This window comes from Lepus europaeus, chromosome 5 (genome assembly GCF_033115175.1).
Source record: "Lepus europaeus isolate LE1 chromosome 5, mLepTim1.pri, whole genome shotgun sequence".
NCBI lineage: Eukaryota > Metazoa > Chordata > Mammalia > Lagomorpha > Leporidae > Lepus > Lepus europaeus.
In genome coordinates, this window is record NC_084831.1 from 148161853 (window position 1) to 148187621 (window position 25769).

The window sequence follows — 25769 nt, forward strand, 5'->3', positions numbered from 1 at the left end:
CACAATACCTAATTTGGTCTTAAGAGTCTTCACATTTTCGAGTTCCAGTTCCAGTTCCATTATGTTGTATTCCACTGATGAAGACAGTCCTTCAAAGTAAAAATATTCAGAAGTATAAGAGAACCCTAATACTACAGAACAGGTAGCCATTTATCTAAAACATAAAATAACACATTGAAATTCCTGATAATTGGGGATAAAAATAAATGTTGCTGTGATTCATAGAAAAGTACTTACACATCTTTTACCATTTAAAACATCTAAACACTGCATGTTTTCTAGGAATTTTCTTACCTTGGAAAATTCCTACTTGATCTAAAACTTCTCTTAGTTAAAAATGCATCATGTGCTTATTGTAGAAAGTGAAAGCAATCAAGACCTCCTTTTCTCCATCTCATCTCCCGAACGTGACAATTATTACCAGCACGGCTGTGGCTTCCATACATTTGTTCATACTTGTAAACACGTTCACACACACAGATCTAGCATAAATATGGCTTTTATCATATATTTTACATGATTAGGGCAAAATCAGACACTTAAAAAAAATATTTGCTTATTTGAAAGGCAGAGAGAGACCTACCATCCACAGGTTCACTCCCCAAATGGCACAACCACGGCTGAGTTAGGCAGAAGCCAAGAAGTCCATCTGTCTCTCACATGGGAGGCAGGGCCCCAAGCACTCAGGCATCACTCATTGCCTACCCAGGCACAGTTGGAAGTTGGATCGGAAGCAGAGCATCCAGAACTCACACGGGCACTCTGATATGGGACACCAGCACAACTAGTGGCTTAACCTGCGGCACCACACCACCAGTCCCCAGACACATTTCTTATTGGTTTTCCTTCTCAAAAAGGCATTCAAGTTGATAGATAGTACCAACTCCTTAACAGCTGAATAGCAATAATTCCATAGTATTAACACAGTACAATTTTATTCAGAATTATGTCACTCATAAATATTCAGATTTTCCTTAATTTTTGTCACTAAGGTCACTGCAGCACCAAAAAATAAACCTTCTTATATGCACACTCACTACCATTCTTTCTGTAAGATTCCCAAAATTCAGATTGCTGGGTCAAAGATTGTGAGCATTTATAGTTTTAAGAGATATTAAAGCTTACTTCTCAAAGATATTGTAATTAATATTATTTATTAGTAGCTTTTAATTTTTTTTAATTTTTATTATTTTTTTTAAACTTTTATTTAATGAATATAAATTTCCAAAGTATAGCTTATGGGTTACAATGGCTTCCCCCCTCCCATAACTTCCCTCCCGCCCGCAACCCTCCCCTTTCCCGCTCCCTTTCCCCTTCCATTCATGTAAAGATTCATTTTCAATTCTCTTTGTATACAGAAGATCAGTTTAGTATATATTAGGTAAAGATTTCAACATTTTGCCCATATAGCAACATAAAGTGAAAAAACTAAAAAAGACTTATTTATTTTATTTGAAAGGAAAAGCAAAAGAGAGAGACAGACGTCTTCCATCTGCTGCTTCACTTCCCAAATGGCCACAACCCGGAAGTCTTGGCCAGGATGAAATCAAGAGCCAGAAACTCCATCCTGGTCTCCCACATGGGAGGCAGGAGCCCAAATACCTAGGCCACCCTCTGCTGCCTTCCCAGGTATATTAGCAGGAAGCTGGATAGGAAGCCGAGCAGCTGAGACACAAACAGGCACTCCAATATGGGATGCTGGCATGACAAAAGGCTAGGCTTAACCTACTGCACCATAATGCCGGCCTCCATCAATATCTTTTCAGTATCTTCCCTAGGACTCAATGTTAGCACTGTTGAACTTTTGTCAAAGTGATGGGTATAAAATTGTTTTCCTGTTATTTACATACATTTTCCTCAATGTGACTGATTATATTTTCTTATATCGATTCATATATATATATATGCATATATAGATATCATCATGCTTGTTTGTCTAATGTTCTATACAGACTAACTCCACATTCTTTTGATTTCATCTGTTAAAATCTGAAGTAAATAAATAAAATCCACATTATAACTATATTTTTATTAGATTCCTTTGGTTTTTAAGAGTTTTCCATTACAAGTTTTTATTTGCTTAAATTTTTCTGTTGTTCTTCCTCAGGAATCAAACCTTTGATCATGTCATAATATCCTCATGGTCCTTTTGATGTGTTGCTGGAGTCAATGGCTAGTATTTTGTTGAAGGTTTTTGTGTCTATGTTCATCAGGGAAATTGGTCAATAGCACTCTTTCTCTCTTACATCTTTTTCAGGTTTAGGAATTAAGATGATGCTGGTTTCATAGAAGGAGTTTGGGAGGATCCCCTCCCTTTGAATTGTTTTGAATAGCTTGAGAAGAATTGGAGTGAGTTCTCCTTTAAATGTCTGAAGAATTCAGCAGTGAAGGCAGTGTTCCTTCTGGGGACCCTCAGAAAGAATCCATTTCTTTGTCTCTTCTATTTCCTAGAGGCATCTAAATTCCTTGACCCATGGTTCCTTACTTAAATCATTCCAAACCTGGCTTCCAAGATCTCATTTCTTTCTCTGGTCCTTCTGCCACATCCTTTCACTGAAACTGCCGGCGGCAATCTCACAATCCTCAATCCCACCAGCAAAGCCCATCAGCCATGTGAGGATTGGGACCTGAGCACCTTCAACAGACCATTATCCTGTCAACGGCAAGAACTGTCTCCATCCTTTCTTTATTATTATAAACTGGGTCCCCCCCCTTAAATTCTAGGCAGTCTGTCTTCCAATTACATTTCTTTGAGTGTTATTACTTTTGGGGGTTAAGAATAAAGTCATTTGTCTCTTCCATGAACTTTTAACTCTAGTTGGAACTACTTGTTCTAGATAGTCCTCTTGGTCGTCTTCAGAATTCAATGAGCGGTCATTTTCCTCTATCTGTTGCCATTGTTACCATCACACCTGATTACGTCAGACAGTCCTTCAGACAGTCACAAATCAGCCAGAAGCCTCAGCAATTTCAGTTCTTGGGAATTAGAGAGCAACTGGTCGGAAACAGACTGTTTCTGGAGGAAGAAGCCTCACGGGATCTCTCCAGGAGCAAAACGATGGTCCTTTCTCAGAGACTGAAAGGAGAAGTCAGCCAGAAGAGCGAGGGCCAGCGGGATCAGACAAATCCTGGCAGCACGGGGACAACTGCGATGTCATTACAGGAACTCAGATGCCTCTTCTTCTAAGCCGCTGGGGGATCACAAAACCCTAGTCTTACCCCAGGTTTCCAGAAGTAAATCCCATCCCCTCTGTATCTCCTTTCTCTCTTCTTTATACTAAAGAGAGAGAAATTCAATACTCTCCTTTGGAGAACCTGAGGTCTCAAAGACACTGCAATATTATACAGTATTTCCAGCGCTCATGAGTTTATCCATTTTACTTGCTAATATATAATGGCTATGTATAAGAGAATGAAGGTAAAGTTAGTTCAGAGATACTCAGACAGTGTGACCCAAACCTACTAACTTTGACCACAAATTCGGTCTTGGGTTTCTGGCAGCCAAGGCAAGGAGGGAAGTAGTTAAGCTACAGAACTCATGGGCATCTCCACAGGACGAGATTTACAATGAGATGTCACAGCATTAGGAGATTTTTCAAGTGTCTCTGAATCAAAGTTTAAACTCTCTAACAGTCTTAGTGATAAGTCTATTTTTTTCTTTTAATTCCAATTCTTTATAAATTATATGGTGTATATCTGTAATTGTCACTTAATTTCTATAACCCATTATTTAGAAACATAATCTCAAACTACATTTCATTTCCTATACTTGCAGTGAAATATTATTCCAGTAACTAGTTTAAGACAAGAAAAAATAATCTGATGGGTATCCAGAATTTTCAAAGAGAACAGATACTGGAACAGACAGTACTCCCACTGCCAATTTGAAATTAAGTGAGAAGACATAAATGTCTACTTTGTAGGTATGTCTACAAAGCAATACACATGTCTAGACCACTGTATGAATTTTCAAAGGAAAATAATTAAAGTGGCATTTCTGAAATGCTGTGCTTTTATTTTCAGAGACAAAACACTAGGCACATAAGTAACAAATATTGATTGATTTGCATATAAAAATCAAGGATACATTCTTACTGGCTTTAAATCATGCTTCAGGAAAAGGTTAGATTCGTTTGGTATAGCAAAAAAAACCGAGCACAACTGGGGTAAATGTTCCACTACAAAATATCAGAAAGAAACAACAGGTATTGTAAGAAACCATGACACACTGCAAACACACAGTGGAATATTAAAGGTGAATTTCAATTGCACCAAAATATTGAAATATCCTGAAAAACTGTATTATCATTACTTTATTTCAAAATGGTTCTAAAACTTTCAACGTCAGCATTGTCTAGTCAATCAGTCAAATTGGTAGACAAAACTTGTATAGACAAGTCACGGAAAATAAAAAGGGATTCTCCAAGAAAACCACAAAGCAGCTCATTTAAGGTCAATTTGACGGTATTATTCTGTTTTTCTTCCAGGCTCGACATAAGATTTCACTACCTCAAAGGAAACTGTAAGAGTATCTATTTGCATTCCCCCTAGGTGATTGGCAGTTCAACACCAATTAGTTCAAAATTACACTGTTACTAGCATGCAATAAAAACAACACCTTTCATCTTTCTTACATAGGTAAGAATACTTGCAGAGCCAATAACTTTGATCAAGTAAGTATTTTTGATCCTGCCCCACCCGTCTCTTTGGATTCAGGAAAACTAATAGCTGAAGGCAACTTTTCCCAGCTTTATTCTTAAGCAGGAAAAACTAGTGTAGTGTTGACAATATTTTGCTTCCAGTACAACAGAATTTCCCAAAGTCTAGCATTTCTTCAATAATTAAGCTGTGCATATACCTTTCCTTAATACATAAGACAGCCTCAACTGAATACATAAGATAGCCTCTATATGTTAAAGGGCAGAAACTAATTATCTCATTTAAAATATATAATTATATCCTAAAACTAACCCAAATTTCCAATTAAGTATGCAAACAATTCAAATAACTTAGACAATAAAATCACCTCCCTAAACAATTTAATGTCCTAAACTTAGTCTCATAATGAATACTAGAATAAATACCTCTGGAATAAACTGATTTTTATTTTTAAATTTTAAAATATAGCATACAATCAAAAAAAAAGATTTGATGAGAAAACCTTATCCAAGTAAGTCTAAAAATTTTATTATGTTTACTACTTTACATATGACCAAAATCAAATTTAATCACTCAAATACTATTATTTCTAATCACTTAGACAAACAATTTTGTTGTTAAAGCCCAAGACTCCTAATAATTCATACAGCAAACAGTCTTCACCTCGCTGAGTAAATACTATTCCCTGTGAACCACAGAGCCCATGCTGACAAAGCAAACCCCCGAAACCTCCAAATCTCTAATGGATCTATCTTGGCATGAGCTAACACTGCTACTAGCTACACCAGAGACAGACAGCCTATATACCCAGAAACCCTGTTTCATTGTCTATCTTATTGGCAATGCTAATATTTATTAAAATAATAGCTTACATTTATTTCTGACATATCCATTTTAAATGGGTCCAGCAAGACTTCAAGTATCCCAACAAAATTGTGAAAATGTAAATATGTTTTCATCATTCATGACAGCACACGAGAAAAATACTTAAAAATCAGCTTGAGGGACATTATATAATCCTATATACAATTAACTAATATTTTAGGTTTTCTCTATTTTTGATAAAATCTGCTGTACATCTTCTTTTTCTTTTTTTTTTTTTAACAAATTTATTTGTTTTACTTGAAAGTCAGAGTGACAAACACAGAGACATCTTCCATCAACTGGTTCACTTCCCAATTGCCCACAACAGTTGAGATTAGGCACACCAAACCCAAGACCAGACAGTCTATCCAGATCTTCTACCTGGGTAACAGAAACCCAATCCCTTGGCCCATCATCTGCTGCCTCCCGGGTACATTAGCAGGCAGCTGGACTGGATGCAGAGTAGCCAGGACCTGAACCAGGCACTCAGATATGGGACGTGGACAACATAAGTGGCAGCTTAACCTGCCGCATCACAATGTTTGTCCCTAATAGTAGATCTTGAACTTCAGATCTTAAGATCATAAAAAAAAAATCAATATTCATTTTATTTGAGAGACAGGTTTACACTCCCCAAACGTCCACAACAGCCAAGGCCAGCAGCCAGGAACTCAGTCTGGTCTCCCACATGAATGGCAGGGACTGAGGCACTTCAGCCATCACCTGCTGCCTCCCAGGGTACACATTAGGAGAAAGGTAGAATTTTAAAAAATAAATAAATAAACACCACCTGGGATGTGAACTCAGGGACTCCAATATGGGAGCGGCTTTCCCAAGCACCATCCTAACTGCTGCACCAAATGCCCACCCCAAGGTCATTTTTTTAATCTACCTATTCATATATACTATGATCGAGAATGCCAACATCCATAGAGATTGCAATTGAAAATGTAGCTCCTATGTAATACATTTATTTCTTGTTAAACAAATGTAGACATTGTTACTATTTATTAGGGAGAGACAGACGGAGAGAGCTCCCATCCACTGGTTCACTCCCCAGATGCCTGCAATGGCTGGGGCTGGGCCAGGCCAGCCAGGTCTCCCATGTGGGTGACACGGACCCAACTACCCGCAGCATCATCTGCTGCCTAACAAGGTGCACATTAGCAGGAAGCTGGAATTGGTAGCAGAGATGAGATCGGAATCCAGCCAAGCACTCCAATATGGGATGCAGACATCCCAAGGGGCAGATTACCAGCCAAGCCAGATGCTCCCCGCAGATCATTTCTATAAAACAATCTGTCTCTGGTTTCATAGACTCACACTAGTCTATCCTTTGCTGCTGCGAAGCACTCCATCCTCATCTAGTGATATTATACTAGTTTATACCTCTTGCAGTCACCTCATTTCATTTTGCAACAAATAATTTGTTTGGGCCACATTTTACTGTCATTAAAGTGACTGCAGGGTTCAAGAAATTGAATAAATTATAACAAGGCATCTAACACTCTGGGACACAAATGTTTTTGCTGATACTTGATTTCTTTCGGGTGTCGGAATAATCCCAGACATTTCTCATGGCCCAGAGCAAATAGTATTCTTAGAATGACCACTGCTAGAACCTAGAAGAATGCCTAGACAATGCTACGATGGAAATAACTTAGAGGACATAAGATAAAATCTTGATGAAAGCTTCCGTATATCATTAAGTGTGTTATATAAAAGACATCAGATAAGTAATGGCCAAATTAGCAAATCGTCCTGCCAACGATAATGGGAAATACTCTAGCAGGATGCTACTACTCTAAAGCAACCATAAACACCATCCTAAACCTTGATGTCTTCATAGAAACCCCTGGCAAACTCAACTTATTTATAAACAGCAAGATTTCAAGGACTGGTGATAACACTAAGTACGTCTGAGAGGTCAGCAAGCTGCATGGAAAGCTTGTATAATACATGTCTTGTTTTTTAAGATTCCTTTATTTTTCATGATACAAAGGTCTTGCAACCTGACACTCAGCAAAGATGAAACAACTACATACTCTCTCTCGAGAATAAAGAATTAATATAAGCTCCCATGAAAAGGGCTTTTACAAAAGATTAGAGTCAAGTCAGAAAGTAATTGCTACAAAAAGTGAATATATTAACATTTTCATCATGAAGATGAAAATAGTATCTAGCAAAATTGAAACGAATTATTAAGTTCAAAGGCTACAATATTTTTAAATAAATCACATTAAAATAACTGTGGAGGTTTTGAACTTAAACAACAAAAAATAATTTCTATTCATTATAGTACTTCTAAAAGTTACCCAGTACACCCATAGGCTATACACACACGAAAGCTAATTATTTCAATTAATGCTGCTACATTACTTAAACATTTAAACATGTTAATGATATATGTATCCCCTTAATGCTGGAAAGGAATTACAAAAGATTTTCTAGCACAATTAATGTAATGGGACTTTCTGTTGGGCTATTCTTTAGGGGTCTTGGAGTAGAAATGGTTCTTGATTGCTCTTCTTTCATGGCCGTAATAGCAGGGGGAAATCACCTGACTTCTACTTATTCACTGACACCCCGTGCCCCCCTAACCTTGGCTTGTCTTCAGCGGTATCCACTATGGGCCTTACTAAATACTCCTCACAGTGACTCTGTCTTTTATCTTGACACCAAATTTTACTTCCCTGTCTTCACTTCTATGGGAAAATGATGACTCTTTCATTTGCATCTGCTCACTTACTCATGGGATAAATACTTACTATAGGCTCACTATGTGTCTAGCAGTCTTACAGGATTAAGGGTACAAAAAGGACGAAAACTTAACAAAATCCCCTGTCCATTTGCAGCTTATGCTCCAATGTGAGGACAGGCAACATACAAAAGGTAGGAGTTACCATGTTAGAGAGTGGCAGGCCCAGCAGAAAAAATAAAGCAGGAAAGCAGAGAGGCAGTGCATTTTTACAAATACACTTTATGAACAACAGCAATATTACCAATAACATAACCTTCCAAAAGCCTTAAACCTGTAGCACCATAAATCATCAAATAAGAATAGTGGAGAGGGAGCGGCAAGATGGCAGAATAGGAAGGGAGCACATTGATAGTTCGGAAACACACAAGTTAATAACAGTGGAGATACTGCAGGGTCAAGGAAGAGTAGGGGAAGAAACAGCAGAGGAAACTCTTCCGGAACTAGTGATTCACAGTGGACCTGCGTGGAGAGCGTGGGAGCCCAGGTTCGGGACACCAGCGGCAGAATCAACGCACCAGTGCTGGAACGCGAGGTGAGCCGAACCTTAATAGCCCGAGACACCTGCGGGCAAGCAGAAAGAGGAGACTAGAGGGAATGAGGCTTGAAACTCCATGGGGAAAAGTTCACCAGGCTAACTAGAAGAGAGAGAAGAAAAAAAAAAAAGTGACCGATACGGACACGAGTTTCTCTCTCTCCGCTCACCCCTCAAAGACGAGCAAGACAAAGAGCAGGCGCCATTTTGGACATATGTCATAAGCAGAGCAACCTCAGGTCTGCACCGGCCCTGAGCCTAGCAGAAAAACCTGACTCTGAGGGGAGGGGTGAAATAACAGGAGATTAGGATCTAACTTGGCAACCTAGTGGGAGACTGCAGGAGAATTGAGCCCACAGTGAGGGCAGCAGAGATTCCCTGTGTGGTTCTTGGGAAAGAGCTTCTGATCTCTGGCTCCTGTGGGTATATCATTCACCTGCTAACTACCTCCAATTACATTCAGCTGTGCAGAATTACTTCCCTTTTGAATCAAAAAAAAAAAAAAAAAGAAAGAAAGAGAGAGATTTACCACGCCTAACCTGGGAGTGTCCTCTTTCTTTGACACACCCTCAACCCTGAGGAACCAAACACAGCTCTCAGGCCACACTCATTTCAAGCCTCTAAGGCTCCACCGAAAGCAGACAGTCCACTTAATATAGAGCCATAGTGTAACAAGAAAAAACCCCACAGTGAAGAAACCAAATATCTCCAACATGCCAAACAACAAACGCAAAAACCAAGGTAACAAGAACAAGGAAGACACTATGACGCTCCCAAATGAAAAAGACACCCCAATTCAAGATTATGAAGATGATGAGATCGAAGAAATGCAAGAAGTGGATCTCAAAAAACTGATAAGAACATTAAGAAGTTCTCAAAAACAAATTCTTGAACTACAGAAATCCTTAATGGACAAGATAGAAAATCTCTCTCACGAAAATGAAATATTAAGGAGGAATCAAAATGAAATGAAACAACTAGTAGAACAAGAAACGGTGATAGTGACGAGAAATCATAATGAAATGAAGAATTCAATAGATCAAATGACAAACACATTAGAGAGCCTTAAAAACAGAATGGGCGAAGCAGAAGAGAGAATATCAGACTTAGAAGACAGAGAACAGGAAAGGAAACAGGCAAACCAAAGAAAAGAAGAGGAAATTAGAAATCTAAAAAATATTGTCGGGAATCTACAGGATACTATTAAAAAACCTAACATTCGGGTTCTAGGAGTTCCTGAAGGCATGGAGAGGGAGAAAGGATTAGAAGGCATTTTCAGTGAGATACTAGCAGAAAATTTCCCAGGTTTGGAGAAAGACAGAGGCATCTTAGTACAGGAAGCTTATAGAACCCCTAATAAACATGACCAAAAGAGATCCCCACCACGACATGTTGTAATCAAACTCATCACAGTGAAACATAAAGAAAAGATTCTAAAAGGTGCAAGAGAGAAACGTCAGATTACTCTCAGAGGATCTCCAATTAGACTCACAGCAGACTTCTCATCAGAAACCCTACAAGCTAGAAGGGAATGGCGAGACATAGCCCAGATACTAAGAGAGAAAAACTGCCAGCCCAGAATATTATATCCTGCAAAGCTCTCATTTGTGAATGAAGGTGAAATAAAGACTTTTCATAGCAAACAGAAACTGAAAGAATTTGTTGCCACTCGTCCTGCCCTGCAAAAGATGCTTAAAGATGTGTTACACACAGAAACACAGAAACATGGTCACCAATATGAAAGAAGGTAAAGGAAGGAAACCTCAGAGCAAAAGATCACAGGAAGCTCAATTTCTCTTTGACATAGAATTAAACTCTGATGCTCTGTTACAGCAATGTGTTATAGTAATCTATTATGTTCTCTTGATGTCTGTTAAATTCTAATTGTTCAAAAACAGCTGAATTTTTATTAAGAGCTATGGGTTATTTAAATATGTGCTTATTTTCAAAGATTTGAATAATCACCTTGTAACAATGATCAAATTTGGTCTATGTTATGTCATGATTTTAAGGAATCTTATTTCAACCAGATATTTTGGATTTTGAGCCTTCTTGGCATTCTTGACAGGCATTCAAAAAATCAAAGTTCCAAACAATCTGGACTCTAAAATTTCCAGTAAATCCTGGACTTTGGTTTTTCCAGTTTGGGCCCAACTGAAAAAATCGAAGGACCTATGTCTCTCATCTTATAGAGACACCAACTAATCAGGCTATTTGGATTATATTAGAAGTACTGTCAAGATGTGACATGGTACCAAATTTTAAGTTTCTATAATGGAAAATGCTATTAATACAAATGTTTGAGAATTAAAAAGTCTAATGATCTTGTGTTACTAGACATGATAGTTATCTTAATGAGAAAGCCCCAGAGGCCTAAAGGGTTAAATACTTGTAAAATCCTACAGGTGCTTTCAAAAATACTGTGAAGTAAGCAAGTGCCACTTGTTGGTTGATGAGTTTATAATTTTAAACATGGCGACTTAAAGTCTTTTGTCATCCACAGTTATATATAATTTGCTACTCATAAAACTAAAGCCTTGTTGGTTCTGTGTTTAGCTGTCCTCCTATAGGTTCCTATGGACTTTTTCCAGCCACTTCTATTGTATTCAGTACTTTGGGATGGATCTGTAAACAGATGAAGCCAATAATGTATTGACAGTACCAACTGAGAGAAAGTATGGTTAACTGAGGTTACTAAAAACAAAAAGCAATTCAAATCAATTGGCAATCTACAAAAAGAGTTAAAGATTTTAAAAGCTATTATTAAAATTGCTATATTGGACTATTATGCTATGTTATATGTGTGTATATATTGTATGTCCACATGGGAAAATTTTATTAAGAGTTTTATTTTAATTGGCTTATGATTAGATTGCCCATAAATTTAAGCTGCTAAATTTAATCAAAGATACATTTTAATTTGTGTGACCTGAATCTCTGTATCATATGTTTTAAACTTGTTAGTAGAAAGAAACTAAAAACATTTTATATGGTTGTGCTTAAGTTTACTGGTTAAACAAACAACACCATGTTAGATATTTAAGAGGTGTTTCCAAATACATGATTCTTAAAATTTATAGAAGGCATTTGACCTGCTGGTAAATGTTTTCTTAAGTTGTTATCTAATGGTTGAAACTGTTTGCTAAGTATTCATGTAATATTGCTGTTGTCAGCAAGCGATCTAGGACTTGCTCCCTCATTTCTCTATTCTAAGCCCAACTTGTTCTTTCATTTCTCTATTCTCTTCAAGGTAGGAAACTAATTCTATTATGAAGGAATCTGTAGGATGCACAATTTAATCTTTAGACCTTATAAAAGAGATGGCTAACATTTTTCTGTAATAGCATAGCCAAAATAAGAACTTAAATAATAATCTCATAGCTAGATTTACTTCGCCATCAGTGAAGTATACAGTAAGTAGAAAAAAAACCTCCCTTTCAGACCAAAGGGAAAGAAAGTTTTAAAGTGAGAATATAATTTTCCTCATGGGCATTGTCTACCTTAGAAAAACTACTACAGAACATGCCTGTGACTATAGACTTGTAGTTCAGGTCACCGAAGATTAGAGATGGGACTTGGGCACTCCCTTGACTTGCATCCTCTGGTCTGCTTTAACTCAAACCAGGAGGAAAAGAAAGCTAGGCATCAGAAGCAATGGGTGGTAGGCCTATTAATGGCTGATCTGCACAGTGATCTGCCCTCAAGGAGACCCAACAGGCCAGTCCACTGCAATGGCTTTCAATGTGGTAAGCCTGGGCTTCAGCAGAAGTCAGCTTGTGAAGAGCCCTGGCAGCTCTGCCAAGAGTTGGATCACTGGAAATGGACCTGCCCTGGAGTCGAAGGATGCCCAGGTCAGAGCCACAGATCTTATTGGCTCTAAGCTGAAAAGCCCTTCACTCAGCCCAACTTCCAAAGTGACCACTGCAGCTGAGGGGACAGCCAAGTAGGGTCAGCAACATTGAAGGCAGAACTGTAAATTTCCTGTTAGAGATGCCACCTGCCTTTACCTGGCCAGCTCTCCTCCCAGGCCAGCCAAGTAATGAAAGTCAACAGAGTGCCTTCCCCTAGGAGGTTCACACCTCCCTTAGGATATACCCCAAGTGAAGAGATAGATAGGTCTGGGCCTCTTAACTTACAAAGCCTAAAGCCCACCAGATTATTACCAAGCCCCTTCTATCAGGTTCTATTTGCCTCTCAATCAGAAAACTTAATTGTAGCTTAGACAGCACCTTTCTTAGCTCCTCTAATAATGACTCTGTCCTTTGTTCTAGACCCTGTCTAGCGTACTTGGGCCTCATTCCTTTGTAATCATAACCTCTACTCTACCACCAATGGCTCTACTCCCAACCTGTGTGTTCTGATGGTCCTCTTCCCCACTTAATGCTGTATAATTGTTCAGACCTGGTTAATGCCTCTCTTAGGATCATTGGTTACTATCCTCACCCTGTCTTTTATGACCTTGTCTAAATATTATCAGAGTTGGCAAACTTGGAAGGCTTCCATAGCCTTGGCAACTCATGACGACAGCCTAGGGTGGTTACTGGCACCATAAACTAGAGTGTCAACTTGTTGGGTTAACAACAGGAGTCACTGTGCACTTGCTCCTCATGTGGGATCTCTGTCCATAATGTGCTGTATATTTTGATTTAATGCTATAACTAGTTCTCAAACAGTATGTTTCACTTTGTGTTTCTATGTGGGTGCAAACTGTTGAAATCTTTATACTAAATTGATCTTCTGTATATAAAGAGAATTGAAAATGAATCTTGATGTAAATGGAAGGGGAGAGGGAGCGGGAGAGGGGAGGGTTGTGGGTGGGAGGGAAGTTATGGGAGGGGGAAGCCATTGTAATCCATAAACTGTACACTGGAAATTTATATTCATTAAATAAAAGTTAAAAAAAAAAAAAAGAATAGTGGAGAAGTCAACATAAGCTATACTGACATTTCTTAATGAGGCATGACAATTCAACTCCAGTAATACAACAGCTACCACAACAAATCATATTACCTTTCAGAAATGTTATTCCCACAGTGAAGTACTTCTTGATACTGGCTAAGTATCATGGTTTCTCAGACAACTGTAGAGCTGAACTCAGAGGGAACAGGCAGACTTCCCAAAGTTTCTATGCTGTGCTTTACACATCCCCACACGGGCTAAGAAGAGCACTATGTCATTAGCAGAGCACCACCGAAATTCTATCATCAGTTAGCACTGTAATTCATATTTTTAAAAGTCTTTTACTGTCATCATTCTTCAATACCTTTTAATATTAACAGTAAAAAAAAACTTTGTTTTATTTTAGGCATAAAATAATTGTTACAAAAATATATTTGACACAATACTAGATTAAATAAAATTCACAGGAGTAGTTTATCTTGCTAATTTTTATGCTTTCTTTCAAAGGTTCAAGTCAGAAATACCTTTTTCTTTTTCATTTCTTCTCTCTGCAAATACTGATAGATATACTTAAATGAAATGCTCACTTATCATTCAATATGAGTCAAAATGTCCATTTTGTCACAGAACCATTTATGTAACAAACATAAATCACTTATTCTATTGTTCCCATCTGAAACAGTCCACAGTGGCTGACCAGCAGCAAAGGGCAAACTCATAATAATTGTCCTAACATATCTTTAACTAAAGAGTTTCACTGAGAGCATTTTAAAGACAATCTACCAAACAGAAGAGCCATAAAGAGTGCATGGCTGGGGTGGACATTGTGGTGCAGTGGGTTAAGTCACCCTTAGATATTTGCATCCCATGCTGGAATGCAGGTTTGAGTCCAAGCTCCTCAACTTCCAATCCAGCTTCATGCTAATGTGCCTGGAAGGGCAACCAATGATGGCACAAGTACTTGGGTGCCTGCCACCCACGAAGGAAATCTGGACCTAGGTGGAGTTTTTGGCTCCTGGCTTTGATCTGGTCACCCTGGCTGCTGCAGGCATTTGGGGGATGAACCAGTGGATGGAAGATGGATAGATTTCTCTATATATATTTGTACCTCTATCTGTATCTCCCCCCACACACCCTTTCGCTCTCTGTTACTCTACCTTTCAAATAAACAAAAAATAAGTATTTTTTAGATTTATTTATTTATTTTAAAGGCAGAGTTAGAGAGAGGCAAAGGCTGATAGAGAGAGGTCTTCTACCCACTGGTTCACTGCCCAAATGGCTGCAACGGCCGGAGCTGGGCTGCCAGGAGCCAGGAGCATCTTCCAAGTCTCCCAGGTGGATGCAGGGGCCAAGGATTTGGGCCACCTTCCACTGCTTTCCTAGGCCACAGCACAGAAACAGACTGAAGTGGAGCAGTCGGGACTCAAACCGATGCCCATATGGGATGCCAGCACTACCGGTAGCAGCTTTACCTGCTATGCCACAGTGCCGGCCTCCCCCAAAATAAATATTTTTAAAAGAGTGTATGGCCCAACAAAACAGTATAAAATAAAATCAGAATTAGCAGTAGCTGTCACATCACTGCTAATCTTCTACAAACCCAAACTATCTCTTCTATATAGCATCTCTAAGTTATTTGATTTTTTAAATTTATTTTGGGTTGACTCCATTTTATAATATGCTAAGCCAAATATTCCCTTTCCAACTTCTTCAGATATAAAACCGTTTTTGAATTTGAGGATTCACAGGATTTAGAAAGACTCCAGAGGGATTTTTATGCCTAATGTGGAAGAAGAAAGTGAGTAGTGCTTACATATTTGCTTTTTGTTAATTTTCAGACTTAACTCCAAATCTTTTTAAGTTAGTTTACTTATTTGAGAGGTAAACACAGGTAGAGGGCTCCCATCTGCTGGTCTGCTCCCCAAATGCCTGGAACAACTGGGGCTGATGCTGGCAGCCAGCAGTTCAATTCAGGGCTCCCAGGGATGGCTGGGACCCAAATACTGGGACCATCGCCACCGCCTCCCAGAGTCCGCATCAGCAGGCAGCTGCAGTCTGCAGTCAGAGTGGATATCAAGTCAGGGATCAACTGCGGGATGCAGGCATCTTTTTTTTTCTTTTTTTTCTTTTTTTTTTTTTTACAGGCAGAGTTAGACAGTGAGAGAGAGAGACAGAGACAGAGACAGAGACAGAGACAGAGAGAAAGGTCTTCCTTCCCTTGGTTCACCAACCAAATGGTTGCTACGGCCCGCGCTGCGCCGATCCAAAGCCAGGAGCCAGGTGCTTCCTCCTGGTCTCCCATGCAGGTGCAGGGCCCAGCACTTGGGCCATCCTCCACTGCCCTCCCGGGCCACAGCAGAGAGCTGGACTGGAAGAGGAGCAACCGGGACTAGAACCCGGCACCCATATGGGATGCAGCGCCGCAGGCAGAGGATTAACAAAGTGAGCCACAGCGCCGGCCCCATGTGGGATGCAGGCATCTTAACCAAGTCTTAACTGGTAGAATAAATGCCCACTCCTCAATTCAAAATCTTTAATTCATGTAGTACTCTCTTTTACCTTTCCTTATCTAAAGGTGGAAACAGCATAAACCTCAGGCTGAAATGTAACTCACGCTGCAGGAGCCAGCCTGGCACCTATTCTCACAACTCGGGCACATTTACAAAAGCACAACCATTGGGGGGCCGGCGCTGTGGCGTAGCAGATAAAGCCACCGCCTGCAGTGCTGGCATCCCATATGGGTGCCAGTTCACGACCCGGCTGCTCCACTTCCAATCCAGCTCTCTGCTATGGCCTGAGGAAGCAGTACAAGATGGCCCAAGTCCTTGGGCCCCTGCACCTGCATGGGAGACCCGGAGGAAACTCCTGGATCCTGGCTTCGGATTGGCACAGCTCTGGCCATTGCGGCCAATTGGGGAGTGAACCAGTGGATGGAAGACCTCTCTCTCTCTCTCTCTCTCTCTCTCTCTCTGCATCTCCTTCTCTCTCTGTGTAACTCTTTCAAGTAAAATAAAAAAAAGAAATCTTAAAAAAAAAGCACAATCATTGAAACAACACAAACTTATTATAATACTGACTGCTTTAATAAATGATATAAAGCCAACATTGTTGAAGGTTACAATTCTGACATTAACTAAGCTTAAATATTAAAGTAGTTCAGAAAATTAAAAATATGTAGCTGCAATCTAACAGTTCTCTGTGTCACAGTATATAATGTTACCGACAAGAATTCTCTAGAATAAATACAAACTGAAATTCTTTGATCTAAGAAGAAGGTTGTAAATACTATCAATGGTTTTGGACTGAAGAATGAAGTGCGCTATTTGTAACTGAAGAAAGTACATGTATGTCTATTTCTCTTTATTTCACCGTTAAAGTGATCTTGAAATACGACCCTGAGATAGAGTTAATACTCTGATCATGATTGGGGAGGATGGTCGTTCAACATTTTGTCAAACAGACTGTGGAACAGAAAACAGTACAAGGTAAAAATCACTTAAGTAAAATCAGAGAAAGTTGACCCATATTGTATCATTTATCTATTAAACTGCCACTATTCTTTTCTTCATTGGTTCTGCATTTGAGGTAAAAATAAATAAATAAATAAAAAGATCAGTAATACAAATTAAACTTTAAAATCTTTGACACTGCTTACGTGGTGAGCAGATGATAATTAACAATATTCCCAAATAATCACAGAATTTCTCAATAAAACTTTACAAAGAGAGCCGTTTATACCTTAGTGTCACCAAAACAAACTACACGGATACTTCAAAGAGTCTGTGGAGTGGCCGAAGTTGTGCTGCAGTGTTAAGCCACTGCCTGTGACGCCAGCATCCTATATGAACACCAGTTCAAGTCCCGGCTGCTCCATTTCTGATCCAGCACCACGCTAATGCACCGGGAAAACAGCGCAAGACGGCCCAGGTGCTTGGCTCCTGTCACCACATGGGAGACCCAGATGTAGTTCTGGCTCCTGACGTGTTAGCTTTACCCAGCCCCAGCCCCAGCCCCATCCAATGCAGCCATTTGAGAAGTGAACCAGCAGATGGAAGATCACTCTCTCCCTGTCTCTCTCCCTGTCTCTGTCTGCCTGTATGCCTCACTCTCTCTCTCCCTCTCTGCTTTTCAAGTAAAATAAATAAATCTTTTTTAAAAAAGTTTGTTGAAATGTGCATCATCTTTTAATACCATTTTTCCACAAACTTTCTTGAAGTACCCTCATACTTTTTACCTTAGAGATTTCCACAAGAGAGAAATGAAGTAGGGGCTTTTATATGCACTAGCATAACATGTAAACCTGCACCACCTTTGTAGCTCCAGGTCCTATGCCTAACAGGCAGGAGGAGTTGGTCTGGCTGGTCTCTCGGAAGCCACTGCGTACAGAGGAGCTGGCCTTGCGAGGTTGCAGCTCACTGAATTCAGGGTCTTCCACAAATCTTTCTTAACTGGCAGGTTCTCTTGTTACTCTGTTTTTACCTCTTGTAATAGCAAAAGATACTGAGCAGTTTCCTTTTTTCCCTTCAATTATGTGGGTTTTTAAAAATTAAATAGTTTTAAGATTGGACAAAATATGTAATAGATACATACCACTTAGTCGTCTCTGGAGTGCTTCTTCCTCAAGAGTAATAATATAAATTTGTTCATCCAGGTCTTCAAGAATCTAAATTTAAAGATAAAACTACTCAACAGTGCAATATTACAGAACTAATATCTATGAAAATGGGATATTTGGTCTATAGTTTTAAATAATGAGCGAATCCAAATGACTAAGAACCTAAAATAAAAATCCTCAAATTATTCTATTCATTAGTTAACTCTAAATATTATAGTGTATAACTGAACATATCAAAATTTGATTATTGAGAGGCACCAAGAATGGCAGAATATATTACTAGCCTACTATTCTGGTCTACGGGAAAATAGTCAGTAACAAAAACATGGAGAGAGTGCAACCTCAGGGAAGAGTTAGGGAGAACACACAGAGGAAACTCCATGCAAATTAGAGGGACACTGTGGATCTATGTGGAGGGTGTGGACGTGCACGGTTCAGGATCCCAGCAGCCGAGAGCCCCTGCACCAGCTTTGGAGAACGAGGTGAGACCAGAATGCTGCAGCCCAAACCACTGGCAATAAAGCTGCAGGAACAACCTGGCGTGAATCTGGACTGGAGCCCTGGGGGGGACAGTGTACCTGCCAACTTAAGGGTAAAAAAAGGGGGCAAATTTCTCTCTCCCCCCGACCACCCGGCACTGGTGTCCTGTAACTAGCTGAGAGCGGCAGACACATTTTAGGCATAGGTAACAGCTGCACCAGCTTGTGTCCATGTGCCCGGCAACCAGCTGAGAGGAGACACCTGAGTCCAGCTGGGAGACCTGACAGGGGACTGGGTGCTTATGACTGTGGCAGTCCTGTGTGCTGGGACTGTGAGAACACGGTGGCTAAGTGGGTGGGTGCAGTGTGTGGCTGGGTCTTTGGGCAGTCACTGTGGGCAGATCCACATGTTCGGAGTTCCCTGATTCCCTGGTGAGGGTCATTGCTGCAGAATCTGTGCTCACACTGAGGACTGCACGGATCCTCTGCATGGTTCTTGTGGCAGCGTGAATGAGGTGACTGTGAGACTATGTGAGACTATGCCAACAAGGCTGAACAATCTCCCCTCTGATTTAAAAAAAAAAAAAAAAAAAGAGGAGATTTATCACACACAATTTGGAGTCACCTTGGACACTCCCCTCACCCTGGAGCACTGAACAGAGCTCCCTGTCACACGCAGCAAACATCTTAGGGTAGTCTCAGAAAGAGTGGATACTCTACTAAGCCACAGAGGCATAGTCCAAAGATAAAAGCTGTCACAAGGGGAAAGAAAAATCTCCACAAAATACCTAAAAATAAATGCAGCAATTCAAGAAACAGGAATAAGGAAGACAACATGGTGCCCCCAAAGGAACACAACACTTCAATATTAGAATGTGAAGATGAAGAGATTGAAGAAATGCCAGAAATGGAATTCAAAAAACTGATCATGGGATTACTTAGAAGTAACCAGAAGCAAATCCACGAATTAAAGAAATCCATACATGACATGAATGAACACTTCTCCCATGAAATTGAGATCTTAAAGAAAAATCAAAATGAAAAACTGGAAACAAAGAATTCAACAGAACAAATAAAGAACGCAGTGGACACCTTAACAACAGAATCAGTGAGGCAGAAGAAAGAATATCTGAGCTTGAAGGCAAATCTGAAAATTTTACAGTCTGACCAAAACCAAAAAGAAACCAAAAACAGTGTTGGAGATCTATGGGATACTATCAAATGACCCAACACACGGGTCTTAGGAGTTCCTGAGGTCATGGAAGGAGAGAATGGATTAGAAGGCCTTTTTAGTGAAATAATCACAGAAAACTTCCCTAATTTGGAGAAAGAAAGGGATGTCCAAGTAAAGCAAGCACATGGAACTCCTAATAGACATGACCAGAAAAGATCTTCACCATGACACATGGTAGTCAAACTCTCCACAGTAAAACTTAAAGATTCTAAAATGTGCATGAGAGAATGGCCAGATGACTTTCAGAGATCTCCAATTAGACTCACAGCAGACTTTGCATCAGAAACCTTACAGGCTAGGATTGAATGAGGAGATCTAGTTCAAGTCTTAAGAGGAAAAAAAACTGTAAACCCAGAATATTGTACCTTGCAATGCTCTCATTTATGAATGAAGGTGAAATAAAGATCTTCCATAACAGAAATTGGAAGAATTTGTCACTACTCATCCAGACTTACAAAAGATGCTTAAGGATGTGTTACACACAGAAACACAGAAACATGGTCATCACTATGAAAGAAGGTTAAGGCAAAAAATCTCCCAGTAGAAGTAAACAATAGGAATATTTATGTAAAAATGGCAGGGCAAAGTCACTACTTATCAATAGTCACCTTGAATGTAAATGGCCTCAACTCTCCAATTAAAAGATACAAACTGGCTGAATGGAAAAACAAAACAAAACCTGTTACCTACAAGAAACACATCTCACCAACAAAGATACCCACAGACTGAAGGTGAAAGGATGAAGAAAAATATTCCATGCTAACAGAAACAAAAAATGCCCATCAGAGAGAATAGACATTAACACAAAAACTGCTAAAAGAGACAAGGGCACTATACAATAACTAAGGGATCAATTCAACAAGAAGATGTGACTATAATAAATGTATAAGCACCTAATTACAGGGCACCTGGCTATTTAAAAGAAACGTTAATGTATCTAAAGAGAGACATAGACTCCAATACAGTAGTAATAGGGGACTTCAATACCCCATTTTCAGCAATGGACAGATCAACAAGACAGAAAAACGCAAGGAAACAAGTTAATCAACACTGTAGACCAGATGGACCCAATGGGTATCTACAGAACCTTTCATCATATAGTTGTAGAATACAGATTTCTTCTCACCAGTGCATGGAACTTTCTCTAGGATAGACCACAGGCCAGTCCATAAAGCAAGTTTCAGCAAATTCAAAAAAATCGAAATCATACCATGCATCTTCTCAGACCACAATGGAATGAAGCTGGAAATCAACAACTCAAGAATCTCTAGAACATATGCAAACACACAGAGACTGAACAACACGCTCCTGAATCAACATAGAAGAAATCAAAAGAGAAATAAAAAAACTGTTGAAGGAAAGCTTTTTTTTTATACTATTTATTGAACTCTTTACTTAGTATAATCTTCTATGTATAAAGTTAGTTGAAAATAGATTTTAGTAAAAAAATAAGAATGGGAATAGGAGAGGGAGGAGGTAGGATAGTAGTGGGGGTGAGAGGGTGGGTATGGAGGGAAGAATCACTATCACTATGTTCCTAAAGTTGTATTTATGAAATGCATGAAGTTTGTATACCTTGAATAAAAGGTTTTTGGGTAAAAAAAAAAACTTAATTATCACAAAATCTACATACATTTAAATTGGATATTTCTAAAGTTTAAAGGATTAAACTAAGGTACTCTGGCAGCTTTCTCAACAGCAAAAGTGTGAATTTTAAACAGTCAAAAAGCTAAGTAAATATTTCTTTATACACAAGCCATTATTTTAGAGGTAGAAGGGACATCACCCTTAAAATATCTAAAACAAGAAATCTATAAATTGCATCACATGCAATATTTTCCATTTACATCATCTTTTTAGTCTAAAAACATGAGCACTGGTATTATTAAAATCAGCCAATAGACAGAACCCTAGACGGGGGTATGTTTCCATAAACCACTTACATCAAGCCATACACCAGTAATGATCAATCATCAGCAAGAGATTATTTATACTGTATTCACTGGTATGTTACCTGCATTGTCTTCAAAACTAATAAAAACTAAAATTGTTTGATTCTAGCTTTAACACAAATGTTCTTCTATAAAAGGAGCCTAAGTATATACAACTATATCCTAACCAGCTCTGGGGAAGATCTGAAAGAAGTCTAGTGCTAAAATCCATGTCTTGTATCATTCAAACCCAGATTACTGATTCCTAGAAAAATAATGGACTATGAGCCGCTGGTGGACCAAACACAAGGATGTGGACCGTGCATGTGCATCTGCACCCTTTCAGCGAGCTGATGAGGTACTCACCGGGAATGGCTCTCAAACCATTCACCCCTCCATCAGGTATCACATGTGCACAGCTTATATGCCATTTATTTAAAGCAATCTAATAATCCCCAGTTTTTAACAGTAATCTATAATCTCTTGTGGCCTAGTACTGAGTTAATTACCAGGTACACATACCAACTCTACCTTTGGGAAACCTAAACTTGGGAGAGGAAAGCAAGTAGTAAGAATTAATTGATAACACATAAATATATAAAGAAAGACCATTCCATAAAGGATAAAGGATCAAAAGAAGGTGGAGGGGAGACCTAAACAGGCCAGCCAATGAGGCCTTTTCAAGGAAATAAAGGGATGCATGAATCGGGCAAGAATAATCCAGGACAGAATACACATGCGAGTGGGCAGGGACCCAGCTTTGTGGGCCATGACACAAAGTTTCTTCCCCATTAATGCTGCTCATCACTTTCTACAGTTGGATCAGGTTTGGCAGCTTTTACTTTCCTCAAGGTCTAACACATGAAAAAGTTCTTTATCTTACTGTGCACACTGTGGAATAATTACTTACCACCAGTTCAGTGCTGATGTGAGTGACAAGCGTCACCTTCCCTGATTTCTACAACAACTCCGTGGAAAACAGACTGTTATCATTCCCATTCTACATTTCAGGAAACCAAGGTTGGCAAAGAAAAGTTATGTGCCTGCAAAGCCTATGCTCACAACTACTTCGGGCTGATGGGGACTTAAATAAGGGTAGGACACAGTACTTTATCTTAAAAAGCTTATATTCTAGCAGAAGAGGTGAGATGAATACAAAAGATAATTATAGGATTAAAATAAATGTCAAGGGGCCAGTGCTGTGGGGCAGAGTGTTGAGACACTGCTTGCAATGCCAGCATCCCATAACAGAGTGTTGGTTCGCGTGCCAGCTACTCTGGTTCTGATCCAGCTTCCTGCTAATTCACCTGGGAAGGCAGCAGGAGACGACCCAAGTACTTGGGCCCCTGCCACCCATGTGGAAGATCCAGATTGAGTTCCTGGCTCCTGGCTTCAGCCTGGCCCAGTCCTGGCTACTGTGGCCATCTGGGGAGTGAACCAGCAGATGGAAGACTGACCAATCAACCAATCTCTGCCTGTGTCCACCCTCCCTCTCCCTGTCACTCTGCCTTTCAAATAAATAAATATCTTTATCTCAAAAATAAGTGTCAAAGGGCAGGCCCTGTGGTCCAGCAGGTTAAGTGGTTAAGTGACTATTTGGGGAGCCTGCAGCCCACACCAGGGAGTGAGTCCTGGCTATTCCCCACTTCCAACCAGCTTCCTGCTAACGCGCCTTGGGGCAGTGGATGCTGGCCTCGGCACAGGCATTCCTGCAACCTACATGGGAGACACAGATGGAGTTCCTGACTCCCGGCTTCAGCCTTGCCTACCCTGACCATTGTAGGCATTTGGGGAGTAAACCAGCAGATAAAAAACCTCACTCTCTCTCTCTCTCTCTTTCCCCCTCCCTCCGTGTGTGTGTGTGTGTGTGTGTCTGCCTGTCATTCCCTCTCTGTCATTCTGTCTTTCAAATAACTAAATAAATCTTTAAAAGTAAAATAAAATAAAAGTCATAACGGAAGTTTAAATAAAATGTTGAACAAGGTCAGAGGAAGAAATATGACTTCCAGCTGGGAAGAAAAAAAGTGTGGGCCCGTGTTTCTGACAGTAGTAGCATCTTACTTGGTAGATTACTAGTAAATTACTAGGAGAAAGGCATGTCAATCAGAGGAAACTAGTAGCAGGGACAAAGTCCATTCTCCAAGAAAGCCATCGAGACTCTGTAGCTCCAGGCAGAGTAGAACAGGGGTTGAGAGCCTGGGCTCTGAAACAGCCTCTGAGTTCAAGTCACAACGATCTATCAACTTGTTCAAACTACTTCATCTCCCTAACGAAGACAATTCAAACCTACAGGCTTGTCATCAGGATGAAGTGAAGTTTTATGAGTAAAATTACAGTACTTATCTCCCTCTTGCTCTGTCTCTCCCACTCTCTGTAACTGCCTTTCAAACAATACAGTACTTACCACTATCACGTAGTAGTATCTCAATTACTCAACATAAGACTGTGAATATTGAACGTTAGGAACAAGAAAAGAAGCAGAAGTAACTAAAGTTTTGAGGATACTGTAAACAGGAGATGAATTTGGGAGAAAAATTACCTTGGGGAGGGGAGGTCTGTAAGTAGCTCCATGGGGACTTCAATAGAAAGCTTTTTGTCACTTAATAAATTTAATAAACAAAAGGATTTCTAATGACTTACTGTTGGCTTCACGAGCAACTGACCCATCACTGTGAACATACGGGAGAGGCCAACTGGTGTACACACTGCCAAAACAAGAAGTCACCAACAGACAGAAAACCACGTTTCAGAGCTCAGAAACACAAACCAGTAAGAAGCAAAGCAAATGCAAAGATTATCATTTTAAGAACATTGTGGTAGGGGCCAGCGCTGTGGCACAGTGGGTTAACACCCTGGCATGCAGCGCTGGCATCCCATATGGGCGCTGGTTCAAGACCCAGTTCTCCACTTCCGATTCAGCTCTCTGCTATGGCCTGGGAAAGCAGAGGAGGTTGGCCCAAGTCCTTGGGCCCCTGTAGCCACGTGGAAGACCCGGAGGAAGCTCCTGGATCCTGGCTTCAGATCAACACAGCTCCAGCCACTGCAGCCAATTGGGGAGTGAACCAGTGGATGGAAGACCTCTCTCTCTCTCTCTCTCTCTCTCTGCCTCTCCTATCTCTGTGTTAACTCTTTCAAATAAATAATTAAATCTTTAAAAAAAAAAAAAAGAACATTGTGGTCTCCAATTTAGATTCTCTCAGTGTTTTTCATCAATAAAAGCAGAGGGGCAAGTGTGAGGAGCACAGGTATTCCTTCAGAAACATGTGTATACTACAAGTATGAGTGTGTGAGTGGCAGCCAGTGCAACCACACATACATCTCCCTCCCTGGGAGAATTTCTTAGAGAATAACAGAAATATCTTATTACTTCATGGTTTCAGTTTATCAGAATGTATCTTAATAGAAAGAGTTAGAGCCAACTCACAAAACTTTCCAAGTTTTTAGGAATCTCATCAGAAAAATTTCCCACAATTTTCTAGAATATAGACAACTCTACCTTCCTAGCAATATTAAACCAGAAAAATACTTACACAGAAGTAACAGACATCCCATCAATGATATACAAGAATATAAGTAGGGTAGGTAGAATTCCCAAAGATCTACAAAAAATATAAACATACATTATTAAATCCAAAATACTGAACATTAAGATGTAGCCAGCCTATATTAAGATAGCATCTCTATTTTAAAATAGCAAAGATAACTGCACATTTGAGTCTATCAAACTAAAAAATTTCCAATAAAAAGTTCTAAAGTAGAACAGGAATAAATCTTTTGTGAAATCTATTTGGAGGG

At 39.7% G+C, this 25769-nt stretch overlaps 1 protein-coding gene across 3 annotated transcripts in view; it reads right to left on the bottom strand.

Moving 5' to 3' along the window:
- The window catches only part of LMBR1 (limb development membrane protein 1), a 171310-nt gene that overhangs the window by 39896 nt on the left and 105645 nt on the right, over nt 1–25769 (bottom strand). For all 3 annotated transcript variants that reach the window (XM_062192925.1, XM_062192926.1, XM_062192927.1), the window contains 4 exons: nt 25505–25573; nt 24615–24679; nt 18306–18378; nt 9–89 (listed from right to left, as the gene is read on the bottom strand). In XM_062192925.1, the coding sequence (XP_062048909.1) occupies nt 9–89; nt 18306–18378; nt 24615–24679; nt 25505–25573 (288 nt within the window). The remainder of the gene's footprint in view (nt 1–8; nt 90–18305; nt 18379–24614; nt 24680–25504; nt 25574–25769) is intronic.